The sequence below is a fragment of the Anopheles cruzii genome, unplaced genomic scaffold (assembly GCF_943734635.1).
Source record: "Anopheles cruzii unplaced genomic scaffold, idAnoCruzAS_RS32_06 scaffold00318_ctg1, whole genome shotgun sequence".
NCBI classification, from domain to species: Eukaryota; Metazoa; Arthropoda; class Insecta; order Diptera; family Culicidae; genus Anopheles; species Anopheles cruzii.
This window is the reverse complement of record NW_026453937.1, coordinates 2,870-16,760: the sequence shown is the minus strand read 5'-3', so window position 1 is coordinate 16,760 and position 13,891 is coordinate 2,870. Positions and strand designations below refer to the sequence as shown.

Here is a 13,891-nt window from a genome sequence, read left to right as displayed (position 1 = left end):
CTTTTAAAGTCTAATTAAGTAAATGGATAAATTATTCCTTTAGTCTTTCTCTTTAGATTTGATTAAACTCTCTTCGGCATGCTTAAAAGAGGAATGCGAGAAATTGTACGTCCAAAACCATTTTGTATTCCCGCAAGTCGGTTAATCTTGTAGACAACGAATAGGGTCAATAGGTAGACATTTAGATTTTGTTTTGATACAGGATCAATCTTGACCGCAAGAGATTCACAAAAGTTCGTGAATCTTCTAGAAATACCTAATTTACGGCTGTGGCCGACAGTACACACCAAAAAACATCAGGTCATCAGGTTAGAAGTAATTAACAGATTCTTTATACTTGATACCTCAAAACTTACATGGTGTTCCAATTGAACAAAAAAATCGTGTCCCAACATCCTGGTTTTTGTTTATATTATTCGACGTTATCGTAATCATGTTGTGTCATCACTTTTTAGAGACTTTGTATCAAGCTTTGTATTAATCTTCCCTATTCTCTTTTTTCTCAGATAAAAAAATCATTTTCCGGAGACATACATAGCCTAACATTGCCATGTTGGTTAAGAAAGGATTGCTTGATTTAGCAGATTACACTAATAATATTTAAAACAGTCTTTGATTTTATTTTTAAAACTGTTTTACCGCATAATTAGCTTTAAGATGGCATCGACTCATTGACTAATGGTAGCTTTCAAGTTAAAATCGTTGACTGAAAATGACGCCGGATATTGGGTACGCTTCGTTACTTTTCTCGAAGTAACTGGTATCCGTTCCCTGTTCACCGCTACTCGTTGAGTGCGTCATTTCATCGGATTTTACGTGCCGTTTGAATAGCTGTTTCTGTAAGGCAATGAATGGAGATTCCAGCACTAAACACAGCATCCAGGCGATCAGGTACGACAGAAAGAAGGATGCTGCCCAAATATTTCCCTAGAATTAGATTAAAAGTATAATTTGAATTATCAGTACGCCCGAAGAGAGCTCGCGAAGAACCAAAAGCTGCCTACAATGTCGATCATCTGGTAGCGGTAGAAACTTCGGGTGCTAAACAGTGACATCTTGATAAGGCACAAATGACACAAATAGGCACTGTACGTGAGTCTTCCGATGATGGTGAAGAACGGTATGTTGGAGAATCTGGACACCAATTTTACGAACCCAAACGATAAACCTACGCCTGTGAAGAAGATAACCACTCCGTACATCAAGCGTATTGCTGGGAACAGCAACGCCACCCAGAGAGAGGGCATAGAGAAGTTGTAGTGATAGAAGAAGTAACCAGCGGCAAACATTCCCGGAATGACCACCAGGCTGACGAGCCAGATACCTTTGACGAGCTGTTTGACGAGAGAACCAGGTTAACGTATCGGATACTTGATGTGGCTTGCGTTTCTCGCTTACCCAGCTGTAGGTAGTTCTGTTGTTTTTTAAATGAATGTAGTAAAATGCACTGCCAATGGTGAAAGTGTAGTTTAGCAAATACATATGCGAAGGTACATAGGCCGACAGGTACACGTCCCAATACCAAAAGAAGTAACGGATTTGACTGAAATCGAAAAATGTGGTTTAATACACAACCCTGTTTTTGTTTCAAAAGTACGTTGAAATGGCATACTCAGGCGCAAATATCGGGATAGCATCGAACTCCTTAACGTATACGATGGCGGCTGTAAGTATGTAACAGATGACCAACATAAAGCCGATGAGCATGTTCCGAGCCTTCGGGAAGCGTAAGATCAGTGAGCACATCACTAAACCATAGACAAAAAGATGGAAATCCGCTGCAAGGTACCATGTGTGAAGCATGCACTATAAAGAACAATAGAGCGTTATGATAATTTTAAAATCAACCATTCACATTACTTACTGGCTGATCAGACTTGTAGTAGTTGTTGATGTACAGCATATTCGTCCACCAGTTCTCGCGACAATAGGTCCGGCCTGTCTCGAAGCCTTTTCGCCACAATGGCCCATCGCCAAGGCGTACTACCCAAGTTGCCTCGAACAGGATTACAAATGCGTAAACAGGAGTCAACCTATAAGGAAACAAAAGTAGCATTTTGAAGTGGAGTTTTCCGTTGATCAAAGTCGATCGGTTGTGCTTACCGAATGTAGCGTGCCAATGAAATGAAGAAAATTTCGATAATTCCAACCTTTTTCTTTGTCTCTTCCACTTTTTGCATGAAGAAAACTACCAGAAGCAGGCCACTGATGGCAAAGAATGTCGTCACAATCTGTGTACCGTTGACGACTATCATTGATGCAAAATCTTCGAAGCGCTGGAAGTTATGTCAAGACTATGAGCATCATGTCCGGTTGTTAGCCTTATTGGCAGGGATTTCTAATGCGTGTGCCTGTACAAACCTGCTCGATTGTCAACGCCGTGCGTGGTTGGGCGTAGAACACAGCGTGTCCCAATGTGACGCCCATAAAAACGATCATTCGAATGGCGTGTATGTAGCGTAGATCGTGGCTCAGCTGGTCGTCATTGCGGGATGTGATGCGATACCAGTTACGGATGAGAGAAAACGACACCAACATCATCTGTTTCGATGACTGCAAATCCGTTTTGTAGTGGTTCAACCCATGGCTAGTTTTGCAAAGATGATCGTACCAACTGGATGCCAAAACAATGAGAGCAATTCCGAAAGCAACCACTACAAAAACTATCTCCAGCCAGTCTGAAAGATGGGAAATCATCCAAACATTATGTTGCGTTGCTGTTGATCGGTAAGTCGTATCACGTTACTTACCGATGGGGTACGACTTCGTGTTACTATCACAGTATTCTATCTCCGTCTGGGCTTTTAAACCATACTCTTCTGACAGCTCCACATTGACACACTTTTCCAAAAGTTCCGAATAGTTTTGCCTATACGCTTCGGTATCTCTAAAAACTCCTGGAGGAAATATAAACTGAAAAGTAAAAAAAAAGTCGTTAAAAAAATAAAATAAAAGTAAAAGTGTGTTTACATCTTAAAGGATGATACGTATTTTAAGCATTACTCAAATAAGAATTGTAATGTAAAAGATGCTCACAACCTTATCGTGCATCTAAAAGGTCAGACAAGGCAGACAATTGTCATACAGAAAAGAAGAAACCTAAACATGGTTTGTTTAACATATAATCTTTAATTCTTCATCCCTTTTTGGCAAATCCTAGAAAATAGAAGTGTCAATGTACGGCGCAGCGCTTTGTCTTCCATGCACAATGATTTTGTTAGTACCTTTAGAGCTTCTTGCTATCCGTGTTAAAATAATAACTTTCACTTTTCTGTCCAGGCAGTGGCACCTTGAAGATAACCGACTTACATCGGATGCATTTTTTAAAGCATACCATTGGGCCAGTATTTGGTGTTTTTACACCTTGGCTTCGTCTTGATTAAAAAATAAAGGGCCACATTCCCGGTTTTTATTCACTGCATTACGTATTAATGTTGGGTGATACTCGTGCGAATCATTGAAACAAAATGATGGTTCTGTCAGAGGAAAGGAACAAAGAAAAGTATACTCTACTATATGATCAGTTTGAATAATCTTATGTGGGATCAGTGTCATTTTCAAGAGTGCTATAAATATTTATGTTGCAGAAGCAGGAACTATATTAATTTAAATTTGAAACTGTATTGACTTTCAGTTTTCACAGCATATCGTGCATGTGAATAAAAAACCTTCGGAACCTTGTTCGGCGGTGTCCACTTTGAAATTCACATCGATAAGGTCGTCTGACTCTAGATCGCCAATCGAACATCGGAATACGTTTAGTCTCTGCCTTATTTATGACGTAACCCATGTCATGCGAATGCGAATATAAGAAGACCAATAATTATTTCCATACGATCAACATACATAAGGCAAAAAATCCACGATGTTTGACAACGATTCTTTAACGTTTGAGAATGTATTATATTTGTGTTGGTTCTATTATGAACATTAATTAAAATATTTGCGATAATCAAAACTTGAGAGAAATTAATCGGAACACTTTATTAATACACGAATCCCCCAATCCCCAATTATTTCAATTAAAACTGAGGATGTATATGATGATATAAGGATAGACATAGTCTTCGGAGTATGTTATCACGAAGTACTTGACTTTCAGTTAACTGCTACTAGAGTATCTATGAAACACCTGAGCCAAATTAAAACAGAATAATTAAGAAAAAAGCAACGAACTCAAGTTCAAGGTAAACCATAAGGGAAGACGTACATCCGAACGACCTATGGCGACGATGATTTTGTCTAACTTATGAGTCAAGTTCAATGCCATTATCACAGGAAGAAATAGCTTAGCAGTCAAATGGCATTGATTATATTTAGGTTTCAAGTTTAAACAGGAACCACCTACTGCGAAACGTCTCGTTCAGTCTCAGCCTCCAGAAGGAGGTGTTTGAACTACCTTCGTTTTCGATAGGGGGTCTAGAAGGTGTTTTATGCTTGGTGTTTGGACAAGGCTCGTCGTTACATTTCCTAATGTAAATGTGGTTCCTCGCCCGTCCACTCTTCTCGGGTGAACAAACCGGATTTCATCTCGGCCGGACGCCCGATAGTGGTGTGCCTCATAAAGTTAAAAATTCTCGACACTTTTAATTTCATCGGTACCTTCGATCGTGTGTCCCAGCAACTCAGTATCGACTAGTATCGTATCAGAAGTGGTTTCGTGGTTTTCAGACAAAATGTGTGAAGTCTGAAACGCTCCATTTGACTGGGCGATCTTGCGTATGCTATGTTCCTGATGGGTGCTAAAAGTTGATAAACCGAAACCGCCTGTGCTCCTCTCGAATGACCAAAGTGTCCAAGTTTGCGTTCTCAGCCTCCAGAAGGAGGTGTTTGAACTACCTTCGTTTTCGATAGGGGGTCTAGAAGGTGTTTTATGCTTGGTGTTTGGACAAGGCTCGTCGTTACATTTCCTAATGTAAATGTGGTTCCTCGCCCGTCCACTCTTCTCGGGTGAACAAACCGGATTTCATCTCGGCCGGACGCCCGATAGTGGTGTGCCTCATAAAGTTAAAAATTCTCGACACTTTTAATTTCATCGGTACCTTCGATCGTGTGTCCCAGCAACTCAGTATCGACTAGTATCGTATCAGAAGTGGTTTCGTGGTTTTCAGACAAAATGTGTGAAGTCTGAAACGCTCCATTTGACTGGGCGATCTTGCGTATGCTATGTTCCTGATGGGTGCTAAAAGTTGATAAACCGAAACCGCCTGTGCTCCTCTCGAATGACCAAAGTGTCCAAGTTTGCGTTTGCGTTTGCCCTTGAACTGAATCCCATCGGCTAACAATCGTGACCCGGCCCGGAACGCGCTAATGCGCGATTGCCTAATTAATTGTGAGCAATGTTACGTTATCACCGTTCCACACCGCGGAGCAAAGACTGTGCCAATTTGCCTTTTTTGTTGGAGCGCTTCCGGCAAGGATTGGCCGAAGAGAAATAGGAAATTGAAAGAGTTTATAACGAGGACCAGCTTACCCGGAACTTGCTGTCGAACTTTGGTACGAGCAGATGACTGTCGTTGAGCGCATTAGCTGTCCGCAGCCGATCCTCACAGTTTCGCACGCAGAACCCTCGATCCAGGTGCGCGTGGTTCATGTGTTGCTTCCAGTTCTCGGACACTCGCTCGATAATTTGCCACACTTCCGAGGTGTTATCCGGTAGCACAGCTGCCTTTACCAAGCAGTACACCGAAGGAATGGTGGGGTTGTCGTTGAGACAAACATCGTAATCGTCGTACGAAAAAACTCGCGGCATGCGCCAGTATTCGGACACTGTAAGGAGTAAAGTGTGGGATGCCAGGCAGTCCCGACACAGGGATAGGAGAGCACAAAACCAGGTTGTAAAATCACAAAATTAACAATGCTTCGATCTCCCACTTCCGGTCAACTTCCGTTGCAACGGTACGCACACTCTACATTCGTCGCGCCGTGCAGCTTCAGGGACAACAACACGATCCACGCGGTCACCGGGACCCACCAGGGACTCGACATAACTCTTTCCGTCTGCGGGTTCCCGAAGAAAAGAAAACGCGTCCTCTCGCGGCACTGTCTAACGTGAAACTAAAGTCGTCATTTTCGGTGGTCGAAATCCTAAATGCGAGGTGGCCGGGCTTCCCATAGTTTAACGCCCGCAAACCTGCTCGCAGAGCAGATCTGATGGGCTTTTAGGGTGGAAGGTTGCCGCCTTTACGAATCAAGTTTTGGGGTTGTTTTATTAGATTGCCAATGGTTTGTGTATCTGCAGGCAATGCTTTGACACGCGTAGCTTACAGTTAGACACAAGACTAGTCAATTTCTTGAATAACGTGACGTCATAAGCGACGTGGCGATAATAAGTAGCAATAGATGGTAACCTAATAATTGAAATAATTGAAACTCAGACATATGCTCTAAGAATTTCAACATGCACGGCTTAAATGATGAGGATCTTGAGTGACATTGCTTACTAAATAACGTTGATTAGCAGTTAAATAATAGTGTTTTGAGAAAGTTTCTGGTAAACAAAAAAACCTGAAAACTAAACATTAAATTAAATTGAACAACCATTTTTTTCAGTCATTGTAAGGACATTGCCCTAAAGCCTTCATTGATGGAAATCCGAGTGGAGTGTCGATTGTCCATACATTTATTTTTTTCTACCATAAACAGTCACACGGTTGAACCGGATCGTCTATCCTTCAAAATGCACCTGAAAAGATGCATTTTGTTGATTTCAGTTTGCTTACAAAACACATACATGCAAAATAGAAAACAATATGCTTTATGTCTGAACCAAATAAAACCACCATATGAATTAACATCCGCTTGCTGCGGCTCGTGCCGCAAACAGGTCCCTGCTCTTTCTCATTATTTTGTGCAGGGGAATAAAACACATGCCACTACAAACAATACTGAATGTAAAAATGTGTCCATCCAGGTGACACGAGGGAAGGAAAGCGCAAAGTAAGGACCCCAGTAAGAGGCGTTGTTGATGCTGCATCCTTCAATGTAGCATCACGGTGTATAGATATTTTAATCACGGAGTGATTTTCCTTTGCACCATTCTCCGATGTTCCTGTGTGTCCCGCGTCCTAATCCCTTGGTGAAAAGAGTTTTTTCTTCGCATATTCTCCCCGGAAAGAACACCACCGATGGTACAAACCGGTTATGCGACGGTTGTCAAGTCTCCACTAATTCAGCACGTGCCACGGTGCACGGTGCAGTGCACGGCAGCATTTTGCTTTGGTGAGATGCGTTCCGTTGTTTCGTTTGGGGGATTCCGCTGTGAAAATGCCTGCGCGTGTAAAGTGCAATCAAAGAAAATGACTGCTTTCCAGTCTCCTCTGCGATACGCGGTATGAATAATCGGACAAATTGGCTCAGGTTCAAGGCTACTGTGCCAGACTGAGTGCCAATGCCATCAGCGTATGATTTATTGACCCAATATGGGTGCTTGCAAGACGCCACCGCTTAAGCAATTCATGTCACTCCAAAGGGGTTCTGTACAGTTATGCAAAAATGCTCCAATTCCAAATGAGTTACATAATGCTCCTTTACCTACCGTAAAAGTGAAGGAACGCGACAGGCGTACCGGCATGAATCCATGAATCGGTGGTAGCATGTTTGATAAGTAGAAAAACGTGTATGCCGGCTATTCCAGGCTACTTAACCGGTTAATTGTTCGGTAGCAGCGAATTGGAGCAGAGATTGATGGAGGTAGTTTAAAATTAAAAAAATAGATACCTTGAATCTCCGCACAAATACTGATTTATTTATGGCACAAAATTCGCGGTAGGTCATTACTGACCAATAGCAAAAAACACATCGTCAGATGTTAACTTATTGGCGTTGATGAATTTGTATCTACGGGAACTATGGGAAATTTGTATCCATTGTTTGTTTTGCTTGTTTGCTTTCCATGTGGTTTGATAAAATTCAGCATTTTAGTTCAAATACACGGATTCAGGAGTTCTAAATAAGCCTTTTTCGATATTTGTCATATGTTGTACTTACCATTCAACCACGCTTTACAAGTATGTTAAAAATTATGTTTATTGCGGCTAGCTGTATGTTACTTACTTACTTATCCGGCTACAACCGTCGAGAGGTCTTTGCCTGCTTTAAGGAATCTTTCCACCGCTCGCGGTCGAGAGCCTTCGTCCACCACATCTGGATACCGGCCGATATCGCGTCCCGGTCGACGCAATCTCTCCATCTCACACGGGGCCTACCACGCCCCTCTGTCCCTCCGGACGGCCTAAGTGGACTTTACGGGCTGTATGTTACTGCTGTATTAAATTAAAATTTTAATTTTAAAGCCTAGTTTGGCCAAAACAATGTGGTGCACGTTTTAGCTGCACTACATAAAAACTGCATTTTATCACTCTCTCAGAGGTTGACATATCAATTCTTGAAATCTACGCATCCTAGAAACTAATAGCACCTAGTATCTCAACCGAGAAACTAGGTAACTTATCTATTTTAAGGAAATATAACTGCAGTTCTCAACCTACGAAATCGCCTAATGACCGCCTTTTTCTTGAGCCAGGTTCTCTTCAGGAATGTGTTAGTGTTAAGTTCGAAAGTCTTGTGATAAACTCGAAGCTACTTAAACAGTGTTATGTATCAAATATTTATTAATTGCTTTCTAACTCTTTTTATTTCAGATGGCAGCAGGCGTAACAGTGATGGTGAACAGAGAAGACAGGTTAGTTTGAAAGTTTATGAATATTAAAATATAATATGCGCAATTTGGTAATGTTTCGTTAATAGTTTTATGTTGATGAAGTCAGTCACAACAGTGTTAAGTGAAAAGAAAATTCGTCACACATTACACTTTTTTTAATCACCCAACACAGTCCGAATCCGTTTGATCTCAAAAACCTTATCCTCCCAATAAAAATTCGATCGCAGCAAGGTAACGGTTCAATTTTGAATAAAAGGCCCGTAAGCTCGTTCGAGGCAACGAGCTTTCGAAGAAAAGCTTCAATAATCGTCCGTGCTGGCAGCACTGCCTTTGCTGACAGCACCGTATTGAACAAGAATGAGAACAACAAGAAAACAAGAAAAAAACATCGACTATCTCGCTCTAGCGTCAGCTATCTCTTTCCCGTTCGTAAGTAATGTTTAGACTTCGGGTCGAAAAACCAGAGAGAACTCACAGAAATGAGAGAGAATAGCGAAATACAGAGAGAAAAGAGGCGCTTGGTCAGTTTCGGTAAATAAAGGTCAAGTTCAAAAGTCAGGTTCGCAAATCGTCGGATTCATTTTGACGTTTAGTTAAAGAAACTTCAAAAAATCTACAATAAACAATAAACAACAACGTGTTTAATCGAGTTGCGTGCGCGAAGCTTGTGATTCTATTTTTGTGAAAATCTGCTCCTATCCGCGTCACGAAAGAGTTGTTTGGCGATAATAACGTTCGCGTGTCGGTGTGTCGTGTACCGTGTATTTTAGGTTGGTTCCGAATCAATACCAAGTTACGAGCAAATTCCCCGGAATGTCCAAACTGCGGCGAAACGTGCCTGGCTTCGAATAGGTCGAAGTATTTGATGTATCGGAATTCGATAATGTAGCTGGACTTTTGGAAGGTTGTGCATGGGAGCTACGGAGAGAAAAGTACCAAGTGGCTCGTGAAAAACAAATATGTTTTGTAGCGAATCGACTTTGCTGATCACCTTTGCGAAAACACCTTTTCTTTGGCGCACCAATACAGTGCCGCAACACGCAACACGTCATACGCGCACCTGGCTCCAACGCAACGCACACTCGCGGACGAGTTGTTTTGCAACTTTCTTTCTGGCACACCACACGCACACTTCTGGAGCGGATACTAGTGTGCTGAGCACTAGATTTCGCCTCACAGTCGTTGTGTAGTTGTTGTGCGCGTTGTTGTTTCGAGGCCCCGACGGATTCACGGCTTTTGCGAAGGAGCAATCGAAGTGCTGTGTTTATCCTGCCACGAGTGTATTGATTTCTGGGGGCGAGTTTAACTAATCTTTTTCAACCACCATTCCCGTGCCGTTCAGAGTGCTAGCAAATTGATGGCTAAGCGATAAGGGAAAGGCTTTTCGTCGTGGCTCCTTAGACTTCATGCGACTTGTTCGCAATTTTGGCTTCCGGATGATTAAGAAGTTATGCCTTACCCAATATGTTTACACTCTTTCAGTAGACCTGTGCAAACATTGGCCGAGTTCGTCGCTCAGCAACTGTCCCGTCATCGTTTCTGCGAATAGCTGATTAACACCGTCACCGTCCTGGAGCGGAGTGTATTATTCGTACGTGCAGTGTTTAAAATATTCGCCACATTCGAATGATTAGTGGCGAGGTGATGATTGCCGGAGAATAGAAGTGATGATGAATGGCCGTCATGTGGATGGTTAAGTGGCGATGTGCTATGGAGAGAAAAATGTGAGAAAAAGGAATGAAAATGCAATTACTGGAGTTGCAGCCGGGGCAAGGCTTTCGTCGGCTTTCGCCTATCAAATCGTCGCGGTTGCTGTGCTGATAAGAAGAGTAAACATCTCGCTGGCCAGTGCTGGTGGCCTTTAGATCCCCAGTAGCCCCATCTGGTGTTGGGTGTTTTCGGTGCACGTGTGTTAGTGAATATGTTCGAAGATGCTCAAATTGCCGCAGTAGGCTGGTGCGAGTGCGAGTAGAGTAGATTTGTGATGTTGATGGTTATTCGCGTGTGTTGTGCTGTGAACTTGACCGAAACATCTGCTTTGGGTAGAGTGGTGCCCAGCTAGAGAACTTGAAAAAGGTAACCGAAATATCCGCAAAACCATTCGACCGTACGGTCGAGCATTGTTTGTGCTGTTGTTGTTCCGTGGTTCCCAAATTTCCGCGAGCATGTGAGAGTGCTGGAGCCGCGAGAGCAAGCAAACGAAAAACCCCAGGATATTCATATCCTTGACCCGGATTGTGGGTTCTCTAGTCGAGGCCACAGAACGGGGATCAGAAAGTCGACAGCACGTAATGCCATCTATCCTGGCGTTGCAACTAATTTGTTATCTCAGAAAACCAAATTAAGAGCTTGTAGAAACTACGTTTTACGGTGATATCGGAAAATACTGAATTGGAATACTGATCTAATTTGATAGAATTACAACATCTTTCACCCAATTTTTATTGTTATATGGAGATGAACCATCTCTATTTTTTCAGAAACATTACATTAATACCAAGCGCGCAGCTTTGTTATCCATTTTCAAACATTTCATCATTCAGACAGATGATTTGTTGACTAACGGTTGACAAAATTATAACAAAAAATTAACATATTAGAAGATTTATGTTTCGATCATTTTGATGTGATTGATCAGAGGGATCAACGGTTTCAGTATTGCTTCACTGATCATCTTAACCTAATCTTTATGTAGCATTCAAAATAATGGATTCCGTACAACATTTTGAAACGTGATGAATGTGTTTCTAGACACTTTGTTGAAAAAACTTAATTTTTGAAGTCTCGTCGTGGCCGGAGAGCTTTATTGTACGGTCCATGGTAAAACAGGTATGGTCTATCTTCATAGTGCCCAACCTGCATAACATAACGATAAGATTTATTTGGGGAAAAAATTCGAAGCACTGGTCAGCTTTGGTATGTAAGGTCTATTTATTTGTCAGTTCAAGGTTCAATATTCAGGTTGCTCATTGGTGGTGGGTCAATGTGGCAAGTTCTCCTCTTCTGTTGCATTCTCTTGAGGAACCTTGTAGCGGCCAGCTCTCAAGACGACGCCATTAGGACGCATGTACGTACTTAGCAATGTCACCAAAGCCACCCGAAACGCTTAGAGCGGCTACCAAGCCCTTGTTTTTCCCCAAACAAGCGGCGCTTATTGTTTGCCCGAGTCCAAACTGGAACCGAACGGAACGGAACGAATAATTTCCATATCAATCACGGCGAACGTAACTGTACCGGAAAGCAAAAGGTCAAGCGTTGCTGTCCCGTGGAAGGCTTCACAGATCTTGATCACTATTTGCCACGAAAGAGGTCTTTAGCGGAATGTTGCGTAAATTTGGGGCCAAACTGCGGCGTATATCTTACCAGGAGGACGACAGTGTTTTAACTCAAATTTGACTGTTCAGAGTCCCGCGGCGGATGATGATGTAATTGTTGGGTTTGTCAGCTGTTGTTGGTTGGCTTACCAATTACAGACTAGAGGCGAGTACTCTCCCTAATCCGATTCATTATTCATAATAAGTATAAATTTGAATTTTATTCTACTTGTAAAGTAGAATCGTTGTCGTTACGCCAAATGAAAGACAAATATAAACGAAATAATGAAACCTTGTCAGTACGTCAGGGAACATTTTGGGCGAAGGGAGTTTGTTTGTTTGTTTTTTGAATTATAGAGACTTTGAGCTGCAATAGCCTAACATTCGTCTCTTGGGCGAAGGGAGTGAAATTTTGTCCGGTTGCCGCTAGGTGCAAAAACCGTGGCCAGTCTTTGCAATGTTCCGGCCTTTTTCTGGGTGGATTCATCTTCCACGGCCATCGCTAACGTGGCGCTTTCTGCACATACCGTGAGGCCAACACCCTTTCGCGGCTGTACTGGAAAGCACCTTCACCGTAAGGTACTCCACCGCTCCGTCACCGACTCTCGCTGCATTGCAACGTCTTGGCAAAGCGTGTTGCTTCTCTCGTCGAAAGTGAAAGTTTCCTTCTTCCAAACGGCGCCCGGAAACGGCGAACGGCGAGGCTTTTAAGCCACTACTTCCGTATCTAACCCGTTGGCTATTAACTTGCGCGACGAAGGAGCAAGAACACGGTGCGGCACCCGGGGCAACGGGAAGCAACGGTGGTCGGTTTTGCTCGGTTGCGACTGGTTCAGCTGGCCGCACAGTGTGTTTATGGCCGTTTTTGGCACCACCCGCCGCCTGCGTGACGACGGCGCAATGAAAGCGTTGCGCACTGCGCAAGGAAATTCCAACCACTTCTAAGCAACATGAGCGGCCAAGTACACCGTCGTCGTCCATGCCTTAGGTCGATGTTCGTCGTTCGAGTCAAAGACGTCCGACCGACGAGTGTCCGGTCGCTTGCTGTAAAGTTTGTTGTCGAAATCGTTCACTGATCAATGCTTTCCTTGAACATTAGGTTTCGTTACTCTTAGTTTGATATTGTTATTATTAAAACGTACTTACTACGTCTCCCTTAAAGTAAAAGATTGGTGAAAGATAGTCGGTAGATGCCTTTAGTGATCGATATCTCGTGGAGTGTCGATCGTACAGTTTCAAGTTTAGGCTCGCTTTAAAGCTGATATTTTACACTTCAAAAAATGCTTTCACGGTTTTTTGTTTGTTCCATTAGTTTTTTAATTACAGGGTGTTAAAAATGGAAGTCAACAAGGAGAAAATTCGTTACTTTTTACAGTTTTTCCTTGATAAAGGCGAAATTTTAAGCTAGGCCGCTGAAATTTTGCATGTTGTTAATGGTGCCGATACTCTAACAGCTAGTAATGTGAAATTTTGGTTTCGTTGAGCCGTTTCAGTTATTTTTTATGTGAAAGTTTAGGCAGACACGTAATCGAAAATGTCGATAAAATCACAGAAATAATCAAAGTTGATCAGCATGTTAGTAATCAGAGCATCGGCCAGCAGCTGAAAATTAACCATCAGACAGTTTAAAGCCATTTGCGCAAAGGTAGATTTGGAAAGAATCTCGATACTTGGTTGCCACATCAATTTCAACAAAAAACATGATGGATCAAATTTCCATTGGCGCAGTTTTGGTCAAACGGGGTGAAATCGACCCATTTCTTAAACTGGTGACTACTGGGAATGAGGAATACATACGACAATACTATGTGAAAACGATGGTCATAGTTTGGTGAAACAGCTCAAATGGTAGCAAAACCAAGACCTAACGGTCATAAAGGTTCTACTGGGGTATAAGGTGGGATTTGAAAGGAAT

General features: G+C 42.4%; 1 protein-coding gene across 1 annotated transcript; it reads right to left on the bottom strand.

Annotated features, from left to right (window-relative positions):
* Positions 1–693: 693 nt before the first annotated feature.
* Positions 694–5,769, bottom strand: LOC128276023 (nose resistant to fluoxetine protein 6-like; the record flags this gene model as incomplete). Its single annotated transcript, XM_053014493.1, has 9 exons — positions 694–927; positions 1,005–1,334; positions 1,399–1,543; positions 1,613–1,806; positions 1,865–2,033; positions 2,104–2,276; positions 2,362–2,678; positions 2,751–2,913; positions 5,474–5,769. Coding segments are annotated over 9 exons (2,021 nt in total), but the record flags the coding sequence as incomplete, so codon positions are not given.
* Positions 5,770–13,891: the final 8,122 nt, after the last annotated feature.